Source organism: Gopherus evgoodei, chromosome 4, assembly GCF_007399415.2.
Source record: "Gopherus evgoodei ecotype Sinaloan lineage chromosome 4, rGopEvg1_v1.p, whole genome shotgun sequence".
Classification (NCBI taxonomy): domain Eukaryota; kingdom Metazoa; phylum Chordata; order Testudines; family Testudinidae; genus Gopherus; species Gopherus evgoodei.
In genome coordinates, this window is record NC_044325.1 from 116240679 (window position 1) to 116256123 (window position 15445).

A 15445-nucleotide genomic window follows, 5' to 3' on the forward strand; every position below is an offset into this window, starting at 1 on the left:
CTTCTATGCTGTTGCCCCACCTATTTGACCCCTAATGACACATGAGCAAAGGTGTCTGCAGGAGGGAAGGAATAATGTCACAAAGTGAAGGAAAAAGGAGGCAGATTCTTGGAAAAACACCTGTTGCTTTGGTTTCTCATGATATGATCAATCCCTGTCTTCTCACAGAAGGGCCCTGGAGCTTTTTGATGAAGCCTTGTGTAACCACATCTCTAATTCTTGGCGCTTGTAAAGCTTGGTGTTATCATGGGAGTATTTGCTAGGGGTTACACTTGCTGGGTTCACATCCCCAAGTTTTGGGATGAGCTTCAGTTTTGATCAAACTGTAAAATCTCAAAGCAAAACTCAGTGGAAGCCTTGACCATGCTGGTTTCTCAGCAGTCATGTGTGCTTTCCAGATTCACGTGGTTTCTCTTGGAAATCTTAACTCTGCCCCTGGTTAGTCTGAAATTGGGTCAGGTTTGCCTGAAAGGTCAGTGACCCTCTATCTCCCTTTCAGCCAGCCTGAGCTTAGTTTCCTCGTTGCTACAAAACAAAACCGAGGTAGTTTCAGATTTAGTTACGAACTAAATTTGGCCCAGGTTTACTTGCTCCCCTCACATGACAAAATGAAACGGTATCGCCCTCTGGCAGAGCATTTGGTTCAAAGCACTTTAGAGAAATCTAGTGTTGTGAGGAGGGCCACGTTTTGTTTGCTGTATTCCACAGCACATTCTGCAGTTATATTGATCAAATGCTACAGATGGTTTTCAGTCTCCTGCTGGCTCCTCAGAAAATACCTCTTTGGTGATGGTAATCATTCATCATGATTGCAATTTGTTTGTATTACTGTAGCACCTAGGAGCCCTCTGCTTTTCTACTTCTACGATGGTATCTTCCATCTGAGGTTCTTAAAGCCTTTTATACACATCAGGGTTAGCCTTGCCAAACCTCAGTGAGGTAGGTAGTGGTATTCTCATTTTTCACATGGGGGAAACCAAGACAGAGAGATTACTTGATTTGCCAACAGTCACACGGGAAGTCAGTGGCAGGGATAGGTTTCCCCAGTTACAGGCCTATTCCCTAACAACTAGACCATGCTTTGCTTTTTAGCCCGCGAGCAACCTATCTGTCCTTGCAAAGCTGACCTGATGTTTGCAGGAAGTTGTTCTCTTTGGGGTGCTTTTTCAAAGGGGATGAGTCCCAACATCCCTGTTGTGGGAACAAAATCTAAATACTTTCACCTTAAGTCCCCTGACTTGCACCTACAAAGCAGATCAAGTACTTGGATATTTGGGTGCCAACTTTTTCATGTGCAAATTGCATCCTCAAAATGGAAACAGCCCATTTGAAAATGTGGCCCTTCATGTCACAGAAGGTTAGCTTTGATTTAAATGATGGCGACTGATTTTCAAAGCCACCTACAGGATTTGGGAAGCTATTGAAATTAATTGACATTGGGCATCCGTATTCCCCTAGGCAACTGAAAAACAGCCTAAGTTGGTATAAGAGCGAAGGACGTGTGGCGATGGCTTACTTGTTTTGAAAACTACATATTGGTAACCGAGCTACTGTGAGGAGAATAAATCTCTGTTCTCAGTAGTCAGGCGATAGCATAACCCATAGATATAAATGGCCCAATAGTGCAAACACTCTCAACTCTCATTGACTTCAAACAATGAGAAATAAGCAATTTCAATGGGAGTTGTCAATGTTCACAACCTCCATGGAGACCCTCAACGTTAAGCCATAGTATTATGTATCTACCTATTTCCCTGAGAGATCACTCTTTTCCCTGACATGCCCCCATGGCTAAGGGCGGGAGCCGCATTGGCATGAATGAGAAGGGGCTACTGGCTGGGCATTCTCCGTGGGGAGCCCTGCACTTCTCTAATTTCTTCCACTACCACCCCTTTGTCTGAAAAAGCCAAACCCAATGATCTTCAGGACATGTCTTCTTTCCCAGGCATTTGGAAACAGGCTGTAGGGGCAACAAACCATTGGTGAGGAAGGCGGATGAGTTGAGTGGATAAGTGGCCTTATCCGTTGGTTGTGGGCCACGCTGAATGGCATTACCATGTTTCTGTTACTGTTGATGGTTATTCTGGGGTATTTTTATGTGATGTTGATGGTACCTGCAATGTGCTCTTCTAGAATCTGTCTAAATCCAGATAAATAAATCATTGTATAGCTCACACTCATGCCAGAGAATTTCCAATGCTATGGAGAGCAATTGTTTTGGGGAAAGATTCTTGATTTAAGCAATCTGGCTGAAATTCTGAGGCGTGGTTCTGCATCACAGAGTGTCTTAAGGCTACGCCACTTGCTCGCAGCTGTGCCTAAAGGCACAATGTAGCTCATTAGTAGCATTAATAACAAAACAATATCAGTCACTTATACAACACCTTTCATCCCAAACTATGGTCATCCTGACCCTGCAGTGTATAGCCTATGTGTGTAGCAGTCCACCCCATGTTGCACCACAGGGGATCAAGGCCTTGGTAGTGCAGCCAACTGCTGCACAGGGTGCTGCATAGTGTTGGAAGAAAGGGGTATTTTGGTGCTACTTAAGCCCTATTTTCAAAGCTTAAGTGGTGCATGGATCTCTGCACAGGGCTGAATTTTTAAGGCTCAGACTTTCTGCTTCAGGTCTTCTTTAGCTAAGGGTGAAAGTGCTGGCTGAAAAAGGCTCCTCCTGGGTATTAAATATTGGGATTGCCTGGAACTGTAGGTTCAGATCTTAGCAGCATTGATTTAGCATTTCATCCTTCTATGGAAGATAGCTTGAGTTCCATGCATCTTAATATAGGGATTTTAGGGCAAGATCTGCAAAACTGAGGTCCTTCCTGCTCTGCCTGGAGACTGACGATCCTATGTGACTTTATAGGAAGAGTAGGGGTTTGCCCTGTTGTGCTTAGCCCAGGTTTCCTCCTTTTTCCAATGCTTTGCAGCACACTGTGCATTGGTTGGCTGCTGTGTTTCAGAGATACCGTATGTACACAGGCCCCACTCCTGGATTGTGCAGTGTGCAGGCAAACTATTGTATCTTTACATTACACAATACAGAGTTGGGCCATAGCTGATCTACTCTTTGGGATGAAGGTTATTGTTCTATTAGTGATACCAGTGAACTAGATTGTACCTTTAGACACGGCACTAAGCAGCATCCCAGGAAAAGCCACGAGGGACTGTGACTCAGAGACACCCCTCTAAGGCACAATTCCTGCCCGGTTCCTCCCTCTGGGGTCATGATTGTTTGCTGGTCTATATGGGCAGGAAATTACTATATTTCTCTGGTGCTGACTCAGCTACTCTGGCCAGTGAATGGGGGTTTGGCACCAAAGCCCCACTCACTGCCCACCTGCTCCAGGGTGTGAGGAAAAGGTTTAGTAGCTTCTGACTCCCATGAGCCTGAACCTGAGGTCTGGGAAGCCCAAGTAGGGAGGCAACCGGGAGGGGGCTCTTACTCCCTTGTGCTGGTGCATAATCTGAGTCAGCGCCTGAGGATGATTTTTAATTATTCCATTAGATTATGAATACTAGCACACTACAATGGCCTGTACTAATGTGACACCATGGCCTACCCTAATATGGAAGTTGGGGCTATATGGAATTGTGGTGTATTGAAAATTGTAGGTGATCGTTTTCAGTTTCAGGAGGTTTTCCTGGTCTGTTTGCAGACAGAGAAGCATGTGATCTGGGCCTAGAAGTGGTTAGTCAGCAGCTGGCTTTGTCTCTCTCTCTGTTTTAGTCTTCTTGTGCATTATTCTGAATTCTAAGGCCTGGTCTACCCTTGATTAAATCAACCTAACTATACCACTCAGGACTGCGAAATATGTTGTGCCCTGAGCACCATTAGAATGACCTAACCCCTGGTGTAGACGTGGCTGGGTTGATGGAAGGATTCTTCCATTGACTTAGCTACAGCCTCTCAGAGAGATGGATCAACTATATCAACAGAAAAATCCCTTCCAACATGGTAGGAAGCATCTACACAACAGTGCTGTAGCTGTTCTGCTGTAGCAGCTATAGTGTAGACAGAACCTAAGAAATAAAGTAGTGCAGGGATGGCCATCCTGAGCCTGAGAAGGAGCCAGAATTTACCAATGTACATTGCCAAAGAGCCACAGTAATACGTCAGCAACCCCCCATCAGCTCTCTGCTCCCAGCATCTCCCACCCACCAGCAGCCCTGTGGATCAACGCCTCCCCCTCTCTCCCCGCACCTCCTGATCAGCTGTTCTGTGGCATGCAGGAGGCTCTAGAGGGGAGGAGGAGGAACGAGGGCACAGCAGGCTCAGGGGAGGAGGTGGGAAGTGGTGGAGTGGGGGCAGAGCTTGTGGCAGAACCAGGGTTGAGCAGTGAGGACCCCTTGGCACATTGGAAAGTTGGCGCCTGTAGCTCCAGCCCCAGAGTTGGTGCCTGTACAAGGAGCCGCATATTAACTTCTGAAGAGCTGCATGTGGCTCCGGAGCCACAGGTTGGCCACCCCTGAAGTAAGTTATGTTGCAACCTACCTGCAAGCGTATTTTATGTTTATCCAGTTTCTCTGTCTGCATGCCACAACTATAGCAAGAATGGAAACAAAATCCATGCCTTTAGCAATGGACTATCAGGGAGTCCACACAACTTGTACTCCATTCACATAGCCCCATCAGCACACTGGAAAAGAGATCCCCACATGAGCCTGTATTGCAGTGTCTACTCCACCCTGCAATTACGACTGCCTTTATTTCTAACCTAAAATCAGCAAGGCTTGGGGGTGGAGAGGTGAGAAACAGGCCTTTTATAATTTTGGCACATTACAGTAAAGCTAACAGTGACTCATCCATTCTGTTTGGTACAGGATGGATGGATCTTTCGTCCGCTCAGGCAGGGGACGCAGGAATAGATTTAGTTTCTAATCCTCTGGGGGCTCAGATGTAATTCTGTGAGCAAGTGGGGTGCTGGGTAGAGCTTCATTCCTGATACAGGCCCTATTCTATTGGCTGGGATTGGCAGTTACATCAGCAGCACTGCATGGCTCTTACTGCATTGACCTTGGAGAAGCTGCAGCATCAAAGACTGATGCTGAAGACTTTCCAGGGAGGCAGAAATTTGGAAGGGGTTTCTTTTTTCTTTGTCATTAGTGTTATTATCTTGTCTCCCACTTTGCAGACCCTTTTCCCAAGGAAAAAGCTAGGAAGCTGCTTTCTTGGCAGGCCAGACCCCTTGAAACAGTACTGGTTCTTAAACAAAGAAGTGATGAGAAGAGAACCCTATGCCTTTTGTGCAACCTGTTTGCAAGCACAGTCAGCTGTGTAGGAGGCAGAGAGAGATGCAGAGCTGGAAGGAGGAGGAGTGGGCGGAGAAGAAGAGAGAGAGAGAGAGAGAAACAAATGTCTATAATAAGGAATAAAGAAAAAAGAGGAAGATGGAGGAACAGGTAGTTAGAGAAAAACAATCTAGGAGACTGAGAGAGAGAGAGAAAGAAGAAAGCTTAAGAGATAAAGGCCCTGAGGTTTTTCTCTTAGGTACTTGCTTAAATTTAAGCCTATTGACTTCAGCTGGACAGCACAGGTGCCAGGACTGGCGCTAGGGTTTTGAGCGCCCTAGGCGGACGGCAATTTCACTGCCCCGCACGCTGGTCCCACGGCTCTGGTGGAGCTGCTGCAGTGGTGTCTGCGGGAGGTCCACCGGAGCCGCGCGAGCAGCCGACCGCCCGCCCGCCCGCCCGCCCGCCCGCAGGCACGACTGCGGCAGCTCCACGGGAGCTGCCTGCCACCCCCTCCGGACACCCTGGACTGCTGGCTGCTGCAGCGGCACCCTGACCCAGGGTCAGTGCACCTCCGCGGCAGCCAGCAGCCCGGGGTTTCCCTGGGCCAGGGGACCCCCGCTGCTGGGCTGCCAGCTGCCGGGGCGGCGCACTGACCCAGGGGACATCCTGGACTGCCGGCTGCCGGGGCGGCGCCATGACCCAGGGGACACCCTGGACTGTGGGCTGCCACGGAGGCACCCTGACCCAGGGGACACCCTGGACTGCCGGCTGCCGGGGTGGCGCCCTGACCCAGGGGACACCCTGGACTGCCGGCTGCCGGGGCGGCGCCCTGACCCAGGAAACACCCTGGACTGCGGGCTGCCGCGGAGGCGCCCTGACCCAGGGGACGCCCTGGACTGCGGGCTGCCGCGGAGGCGCCCTGACCCAGGGGACGCCCTGGACTGCGGGCTGCCGCGGAGGCGCCCTGACCCAGGGGACGCCCTGGACTGCTGGCTGCCGCGGAGGCGCCCTGACCCAAGGGACACCCTGGGCTGCCGGCTGCCGCTGGCAGCTCAGACTCCCTTTCTGTCCCAGCAGCAGCGGATGCTCAACCATTTAAAAAAAATTGGGGGGTGCTTTTTGGCGCCCTCAAATCTCGGCGCCCTAGGCAACTGCCTAGTCCGCTTAAATGGTTGCACCGGCCCTGACAGTTGCTCAAAGTGAAGCAGGCGCTGAAGTGCTTTGCTGGAGTGGGAACAAAGGAGGAGAAGAGAGAGGGTTTAAGCCAGCTCAAAGGATAGCAGGGAGCCTGCTATCCAGAAGGTTGGAGAGCATTAGAAAAAGGGGAGTTAAATTTTTTGCTGGTGAGAGAGGAGCACGGCTCTTCAGCACTGTTGAGGGCTGGTGTTCTGAGCTGGGAGACAGAAGGGCAGTGCAGGTGCCTGTAAGTGAATACGCAACTGTCTCCTCTACAAACTACCCTATCATCTTTGCTGCAGTCATCACCTTGGGTGCCTGCCCTCTTCAGGGATAAAGGGCATTTCAATCTCCTGGCTGCTCCACTCATCCAGCTGAGACCAAGGTCTGAAATGACACAGGGCAGTTCTGTGATGTGGGCCTTCTAGCATGTTGTGAAGACAGAGTGAAAAACATCTGCAGGTTGCATTAGTCAAGGAGAGGGTGACAGGCATAAAAGGAATGAACATTTTATTCATATTATTTATATTACACTAATGCCTCCAGGGTCCAGCTGAGGTCGGGGGCCCATTGTACTAGGCCCTAGTGAGACTCGGACACTACTCCAAAGAGATTACAGACAAAGGGTGAGAGACAGGATGGATGGGGCACTGATGCACGGAGATTAAGTGATTTACCCCAGATCACACAGGGAATCAGGGGCAGAGCTGGGGACTGAATCCAGCTCTCCCGAGTCCCAGTCCAGTCAGCCTCATGATACTTTTCAAACATTGTCAAATGAATGACCTTCTTCTTTGTTAAAATTCAAGAGTGGAGAGATTCCCAATGGCTCTAGTGAGAATGACTGCGGTGATTGAAACCATCACATAGCCATATCCCTTGGCACTAGTCATTCCACGTAGGCTGGTTTTCCAGCAGGAGAGAAGTTTTCTCTCTTTGTCATGAGTGCAGCTGGTTAGAACATTTCTAACCGAGTGTCTTTTTGTTGAAATATGCTGTTCTGTCAAAGCCAAATGTGTCATGGAAACATACAGATTTCAGCATTGTTTTTGACCAGAGGTTCCTGAATTCCAGGGCTCTCTGGTCACACAGAGAGAGAGAGAGAGAGAAAGAGAGAGAGACCCAAACTGAAAAACAGCTTTTCAATCCATATTAGTCACTTTAACACAATTCTGTTCTGCAAAAACATTTGCAGGGCTTTGATGTCCTGGTTTTCCAATCCACCTCCAACGGAGTGCTCCAGGTGAGTGGTTCTGGCCTTTTGAGTTTGGAGTGGAAATCTTAACTTTTTTATATTTTCAATAGTACGAGTGATCATCATTTGCTCATTTTGTGTCTGGCGCAACCATTAATATTGTGGGCTAGATCCTCTGACAATGTCAATCTGTGTAGATCAATTATGGTTAGAGGAACTATGCCAATTGACACCAGGTGGGGATCTGGCCCATATATACCTGTTACTCCAGTTTGGTAGCTGGATTTGATCTACGCTGAAAGATTATTGCGTTTTATTCCTTGTTTAAGGAGCCTGGGACTAGAGTGGGTTGGGAAATTAATAGAAGATGACCAATTATTCTGAATGTGGCCAGAATGGCTGTGAAGACTGGCAGCGGCATATGGAGCCTTTCACTTCTCTGTCACCACCAGTGTGGAAACAAGCAGAGTGGCCGTGGCCAACAATTGTATCAGCTCATGGCTGTTTGTTGACTTTATATGAAGCGAGTTTGGGGGTTTCACTCTGGTTCCTGTAGGCTGGGTGTCCACAGCATGACTAAGAACCTTAGCAGGGCCTCACGATTGAATTTGTGCGAAGCCTGCATTACATACACACCAGCTGTGCTGACCACACAAGTGGCCCTTCTAGATCAGAGCTGAGGCAGGGTAGGCTGGGGGAAGGTTACATTGCTGCAGCCTGAGCTGTACGTATTCCTTGGAAAAACAAATGTCCAACTCCAGGGCTGTCACTCTGGCACCTTTCATAGTGAATTGAAGTCACTTCAGAAATGGACTTGTGTTGATGCTACATTCTTAGTATTGTATTTTTAGCTACCTCCATCCTTTATTTTTATATATTTTTTTGCTTGTACTATGGTTAGAGATGGACTCAGACCTCAGAATTTGCATTCAGATCCAGACCTTAAATGGCCCAAAAGTTTTTATGGGGTTGATTCAGCCCGCTATAAGAACGCAGGAATTGCAGGCCCAGAGCAGTGGTCCATCTAGACTGGCATCTTGGGCATTTGGTGAAACTAAAAAGGCAGCAAATGATAAAAGGAAATACTTTTTTTTTTCCACAATGCAGAATTAGTCTGTGGAACTCATTGCCACAGGACATCATTGAGCCCATGAGCATAGCTGGATTCAAAAATGTATACAGATAACAAGAATATCCAGAGTAAGGATTATGAAAAAGAGGGGGGAAAATAGAAGGGATACAGGCCCTCATGTTCTAGGGCATAAGCCAACCTTTAATTTAGGGAGACAGGAGGAAATTTCTTTTATGGATAGTTTATTCTATTATTAAAAAGCAACAAAGAGTTCTGTGGCACCTTATAGACTAACAGACATATTGGAGCATAAGCTTTCGTGAGTGACTACTCACTTGGTCAGATGCAATATTCTATTATTGGCCATTTTAGGGTCTCTTGCACCTTCCTCTGCAGTAGCTGGTATTTGTCATTATCAGAAACCGGATACTGGGTTTAGATGAAGCACCGGTATGGCAATTCCTATATTCATATGTCTCTGACAGTGGCCAGTACCAAATACTTCAGAGGCTGGTGAAAGTTTGACCCCACTGGTCAGAGTATATTGTGTCCTTCTCTGTGCCTGATCCACAGAGGATATGGGTCTATTACAGCCTCCGGCTTGAGAAGTTTGCTTTTTAGCTCAAGCTGCAGACTTCTGCTTTCAGCTCTGGAGCTTCCTGGTTCAATCCCTGGTGTTGGCCAAGTTGATGGCTGTCTGGGTTTTGAGAAGCTCAGTGGGCTTTGGTTGCACAGAAGCTGCTTCTCTCTGGAAGAAGCATGTAAGCGGCTGGTGTTACACCTCCCACTCCATACCTGATCCACTGAGAATGTGTGCCAGTTACAGAACTCAGGATACAGGGAGGTGCCTGGTTCCATGTTGGGCAAAATGTTGGCCACCACGCAAGAAAGCGCATAGTGGACAGCTGTGGAATAGGAGGTTTCTACCTAAAACCAGGTGACAAGTAGTTGGCTTATTTTCCTTTGGTAAGCCCAGTCCCTGCACCCTTCTATATAGCTTTATTCCAACCCAGCCTCACTTTGTGGTAGGGTGTAAAGTGCTAATTATTCTAAATGTTTCCCAGAGAGGGGGAAGCACATTGCACAGAAATGTCATCACTTGCTGCAGCCCCTTATAAACAGGAGAATTAGAGGGTTTTTAACCCTCCCACACACCATCATTGATGAGATTTTTGAACTCGGTGGGTCATCTCAGAACAAAAGTGCTACAAATGAAGCCCTCTGGCTGGGGAGGTTTCCACGTGAACCTCCTCTTCTGAGCTGGCTGTGTTAATAAGCTCATATTTCACTTAGCTGGCAGAAAGCTCTCCACAGGACCCTGGAAGCGTTGAAGGTCAGCGGGGAGGTAATGAAGAAGGCTGCTCAGGTCTGACAGCTGCCTCCTGTATACTCATTATTTCCCAGAAGCATCACTGACACCAGCATCCCCGCTGCAGCTCTGGCACAGAGCTGGCTGGCAGCAGCTTCTCTGTTCCTTCCATCACATGGAAGCTGTAACACCAGCCTGAGTCCCCACTGATCTCTCTCGTGCTCTGTCCACTTGTCATTTGTGCCTCCTGGGTAGGGCTCCACCAAATTCATGGCCGTAAAAAACACATCACCGACCATGAAATGTGGTCTACCACCGTGACATCTGGTCGTTTGTGTGCTTTTACCCTGTACTATACAGATTTCATGGGGGAGACCAGTGTTTCCCAAGCTGGGGATTCTGACCCAAAAGGGAGTTGCAGGGGGTGGCAAGGTTATTTTAGGAGGCTGTGCTGCCTTCAGAGCTGGGTGGCCGGAGAGCGGCAGCTGTTGGCCAGGTGCCTAGCTCTCAAGGCAGTGCCCTGCCAGCAGCAGCACAGAAGTAAGGGTAGCAATACCATACCATGCCATCCTTAATTCTGCTCTGCTGCCTTCAGAGCTGGGCAACCGGAGAGTGGCGGCTGCTGACTGAGGGCCCAGTTCTGCAGGCAGCAGCGCAAAAGTAAGGGTGGTAATACTATACCAGACCAGCCTTACTTCTGCGATCTGCTGGTGGAAGCTCTGCCTTCAGAGCTCAGCTGGGCTTCCAGCTAGCAGCCGCCGCTCTCCAGCTGCCCAGCTCTGAAGGTAGCGCCGCCGCCAACAGCAGTGCAGAAGTAATGGCAGAAGTACTGCAACCCCCCTACAATACACTTACAACCTTCCCACACCCCTTTCTGGGTCAGGACCCCTACAATTACAAAACCATGACATTTCAGATTTAAATAGCTGAAATCATGAAATTTACTGTTTTTAAAATCCTATGGCCGTGACACTGACCAAAATGGATGGTGAATTTGGTAGGGCATTCATGGACGTAGAAGGTTTTTTTGGTTGGTTGTTTTTTTTCCTGGCAGGACTAACTCTTATCTAGACCATCATTGACAGGTGTTTGTCTAACCTGCTCTTAAAAACCTCCAGTGGTGGAGATTCCACAACCTCCATAGGCAATTTATTCCAGTGCTTAACCACCTAGCAGGAAGTTTTTCCTAAGTCCAATCTAAGCTACCCCTGCTGCAATTTAAGCCCATTGCTTCTATCCTCAGAGGTTGAAAACAATTTTTCTCCCTCCTCCTTGAGAACAATAAGCATTTTTCTTCCTTTGCCTATCTGCAAAATTTGATTATTAGCAATGGAAATATTTTTTTAGTCTGTCTGTCTGTATGTGGTGAAATCAGTGTTTATTGACCTCTACTGATAAAAATCTAATCCTTCAAAGCCCCCCTAAAATAAAAGGAAATCACTGCCCCAATCTATACAACTTGTCTACAGTTTCACTGCAACCTACAAGTAGAGTGGTTCTGACTGTAAAACGTGCTCTCAGTGGCTCTTGTATCTAGCACTCTGTGCATCCTCTTCACTCACCGCTCATTTTCTGTTTTTCTTCCAGGTTCCGTATCATGTCCTGGTGAAATATTGGCTGAGTGAGAAGGTTGCTGGGACGACGGCTACAGGGGGATCCATTTGAGGTTGATCTATCAGCCTGCCTAGACCAGGTGAAAGCAACGTGGGTACATATAACTAGTAGTAATATCTTGAGAGCTGGCCCTGTGAAGATCAGGTCACTCCCCCTCCCAACAGCACTCCTAGGGATGGAATCTAAAGGAAGCACCCGAAGTGGAAGCAAACCTGATGCCAAGGCCGCCAGCTCTGGAAAGCCAGAGAAGCCCATCCCCGGGCCTGCTATGAATGCAGACAAGAAAGAAACCCCCTCCAAGGAGCAGCCCACCCCTATGGCCACAACGAAGAAGGCAGCCAGCGAGGCCACTGCGCTGAATAACCACAGCAATCTGAAACCCAACCCTGCAGCCCCGGAGGTGCAAGAGGCCACCGGCCAGTCCCCTGACTCTGAGCACAAGGGAAACGGCACGGAGGAATCCTCAGGCAGTGTCTTTGACAACATGAAGCCATTGGCCATTGTTGGAGGCGTGGTGGTGGCTGCTGTTGCTATAATTCTGGGAGTGGCGTTCCTAGCCCGGAAAAAATGAAGACCGAGAAAGGGTTGGGGGAGAGAAATATAATCAACTGTACAGTTTCTTCTGAAATACATGCATGCAGTAAATTCTATACATATCTATACATATATAGAGAGAGCACTAGATAGGGTAACTACAGCACCAACAACTACGCCAAAAGTCTTGTTCCAAAGGAGCTGTGCCAGTTTGACCAGTATGGGTACTCCATGCACTCAATATGTGCTTTCGTGTAATATAACTTGGCTTGTACAACTGTGTATAGATTACAGCTTCTTCTGATCAGTGTAAATGCTGGTGTCCCCTCCCCCACGCTCCTCGCCAGGAGACTCCCCACTTTCCCATAGTCCCAGCATTTCCAAGCAGAGGTGTTCTACATCCCATCCTGAGTCCCTGCTCTATTCACGTTGATGTTTTTTAATTGGGTTGTGGTAGAGAAGAGGAAAGGGAATAGTACTAAGACCCAGTTCATCAATTATTGTGGTTTATTATTAATATTGTACCCCAACTTGTGCTGGGCGCTTTGCAGACATGTAAGAAGGCAGCTCCAAGCTTACGGCCTAATAGATACATGATGTTCCTAATACTTATCACCCAACCTTTAAAAACAGACAAGACAGGAGTAACCCATAGCTGGAGGTGAGCTGACTTTGTGATATAGAAGAGTGTGGACCACATGGCATTATAGAACCTTTTCTCTGTCAGAGATGCAAGCCAGTAGCTACAGTGAAGCTCAAGGAGCAAATATGTCTCACTGAGATCTACAGTGCAGTTTGCAGCTCATGGAGGCAACATACAAGGCTTGGGGTCCCATCTCATCTTTAGTCATACCGAGGATAGTTTCAATCTGCTCCATTTTATGTATATTGGGGGCAGCCCCAGGCACCCAGCCATTTGCCAATGCAGATAAGGCCAATGGGACAGAGTTTGGGCATTCCTGCCCTAGAGGGTGATAGACTGTTTTGGACATAATACAGAGTCTGATAAACTTAAACTGGCTTCAGTAGTGCACTAAGGGCCCAATCCAAACTGCACTGATGTCCATTGGAGTTTTTCCATTGACTTCAGTGGGCTTTGGCTCAGGCCCTTAATCCTGGTGTTATTCCATCAAAGGCTGATCTCTCCTTGCGTGTGGTAGAAGAAAAGGCAAACAAGAACTGGGCTTTAAGGGCGAGCAGCAAATGAAGCATTATGGGAATGACATACATGATCCCCTTTATGCTGGGAAAACCATGTGCAAAAGTGATTAAAACAGATGGTGCTTGGAGAGATCTTCTACCCCTTAATTTGAGTCTACCAGGAAAATGTGAAACATCCATGTCTTGAAAGTGGAAACAATTTCCCAAAACTTGGAAACAGCCTGGTTTCTTTGCTGGGGCGGGGGCGGAAGGGGTGAGGAAGGGGTGAGATCTAAAACCAGACTGTGGGTAGGAAAGGAGAAGTAAGGGAGAAGGTAGATGGAGGCTCCATTTACTACATTCTGAGAAAATGGGACACACAACTCTTCTGAGGGATGAGTGACCTTTCCAGACTCAGAACTTCCATTATGACCCCCATTTGCTGCTGCTGCTATAGTATGGAAAGGATTCTTTAACCAATTTTTTGTTTTAAATGGAGCCAGAATTGAAACAGAATAACCCAATGAGTCATTGGAGCTCAGCAGTAGTACCTGCTAACCGGTGAGTGGTACACAGGAATGTCACAGTTTTGCACCAATGATTGGCAAAGATACTATACAAAAGCCAGAGAAACCGGTTCAAATTCAGAGAGAGTGTAGAAAGTGGGGTGTAAGTTACATGTCTGGAAGGGAGCCTGAGCACCTGGGAGTATAAACCAGTATAAGGGCTGGATGAAGCATCAATTATGCCAAGTCTCTTAGTTTTTTACCCCAGATTTCTTGCATCTTCCACTGATACATCTAGTATTGGCCACTGGTGATTGACAAGATATTGGACTGGATAGACCACATATCTGATCCAGTCTGGCAATTCCTATATTTCTAACTCAGGGTCCTTGAAGAATTTGGCCTACTGAGTGCATGTGGCTCACCAGAATATTTGGGCACAGCTTCTTTACAAATTCCCTTCTATTCCTGCAGTTAGATTTTTCACCATCTTTTCTACAATATTCCCAGATGTATGCGGCCTCTTTGGGCATAAAATTCTATCTCCTGGTTTCCAAACTATTGTGTGTTTCTGAGTTTTAACCTGCATATGTTCTTTTCCATTGCACAGACTGATGCAATATGATCAGGTTTGCCCCATTGTTGAAACAAGTGCTAACAACCACCATGCTTAAACTTTATAGGTGCTAGCACTGTTTCACCTGTATTATGGACAGAACTTATAATTTCACCTTGTAATACAATCCCTTCTGTACTGAGAAGGCTCTGGGAAAACCTTAGTAAGAATATACTAACTACATCATGGGGGATTCCTTGTTGTTATTTATCCAGAAGGTTGTTTGGCTGGTTGTTTCTTTAATAACCTTTCCTTGTTGGGGAGCTAATTTGTCCCCATGATGTTTTGCAGATGCTGAGATGTTAATTTATTATTGTAAGCTGGGATGAGGATAGGGTGAAAAGGGGGAAGTGCGAAGTATAGACATCTGAGAAGGAGAAGAGATTATAATAATTGTCTAGCCTGTCTCATGCCAATGCAGGGCTAGTGACTCCTGTAACTTATGAAGCAGAGATTTGATTTCTAGTTTCAAGTGTAAATTATTTCAAGAGATGTTACTCTGCGCTGGTTAGGCCTCAACTGGAGTATTGTGTCCAGTTCTGGGCACCGCATTTCAAGAAAGATGTGGAGAAATTGGAGAGGGTCCAGAGAAGAACAACAAGAATGATTAAAGCTCTTGAGAACATGACCTATGAAGGAAGGCTGAAAGAATTGGGTTTATTTAGTTTGGAAAAGAGAAGACTGAGAGGGGACATGATAGTAGTTTTCAGGTATCTAAAAGGGTGTCATCAGGAGGAGGGAGAAACCTTGTTCACCTTAGCCTCCAATGATTGAACAAGAAGCAATGGGCTTAAACTGCAGCAAGGGAGATTTAGGTTGGACATTAGGAAAAAGTTCCTAACTGTCAGGGTAGTTAAACTCTGGAATAAATTGCCTAGAGAAGTTGTGAAATCTCCATCTCTGGAGATATTTAAGAGTAGGTTAGATAAATGTCTTTTAGGGATGGTCTAGACAGTATTTGGTCCTGCCATGAGGGCAGGGGACTGGACTCGATGACCTCTCGAGGTCCCTTCCAGTCCTAGAGTCTATGAGTCTATGTTTCCTTATT

At 47.2% G+C, this 15445-nt stretch overlaps 2 protein-coding genes across 2 annotated transcripts in view; both read left to right on the forward strand.

The window, feature by feature from the left end:
• SLC25A22 (solute carrier family 25 member 22) overlaps positions 1 to 11779 on the forward strand; it is a 131014-nt gene extending 119235 nt beyond the window's left edge. The window contains exon 11 of the transcript XR_004000122.1: positions 11575 to 11779. The gene's annotated coding sequence lies outside the window, so the exon portion shown is untranslated. The remainder of the gene's footprint in view (positions 1 to 11574) is intronic.
• Positions 11777 to 12172, forward strand: CEND1 (cell cycle exit and neuronal differentiation 1). The gene has a single exon (XM_030562145.1). The coding sequence runs from the start codon at positions 11777 to 11779 to the stop codon at positions 12170 to 12172; it is 396 nt and encodes a 131-aa protein (XP_030418005.1).
• The last annotated feature ends 3273 nt before the right edge of the window (positions 12173 to 15445 follow it).

Bases quoted from the DNA above. Each gene is read 5' to 3' on its own strand.
- CEND1 (XM_030562145.1), top strand. From the start codon at position 11,777: ATGGAATCTAAAGGAAGCACCCGAAGTGGAAGCAAACCTGATGCCAAG.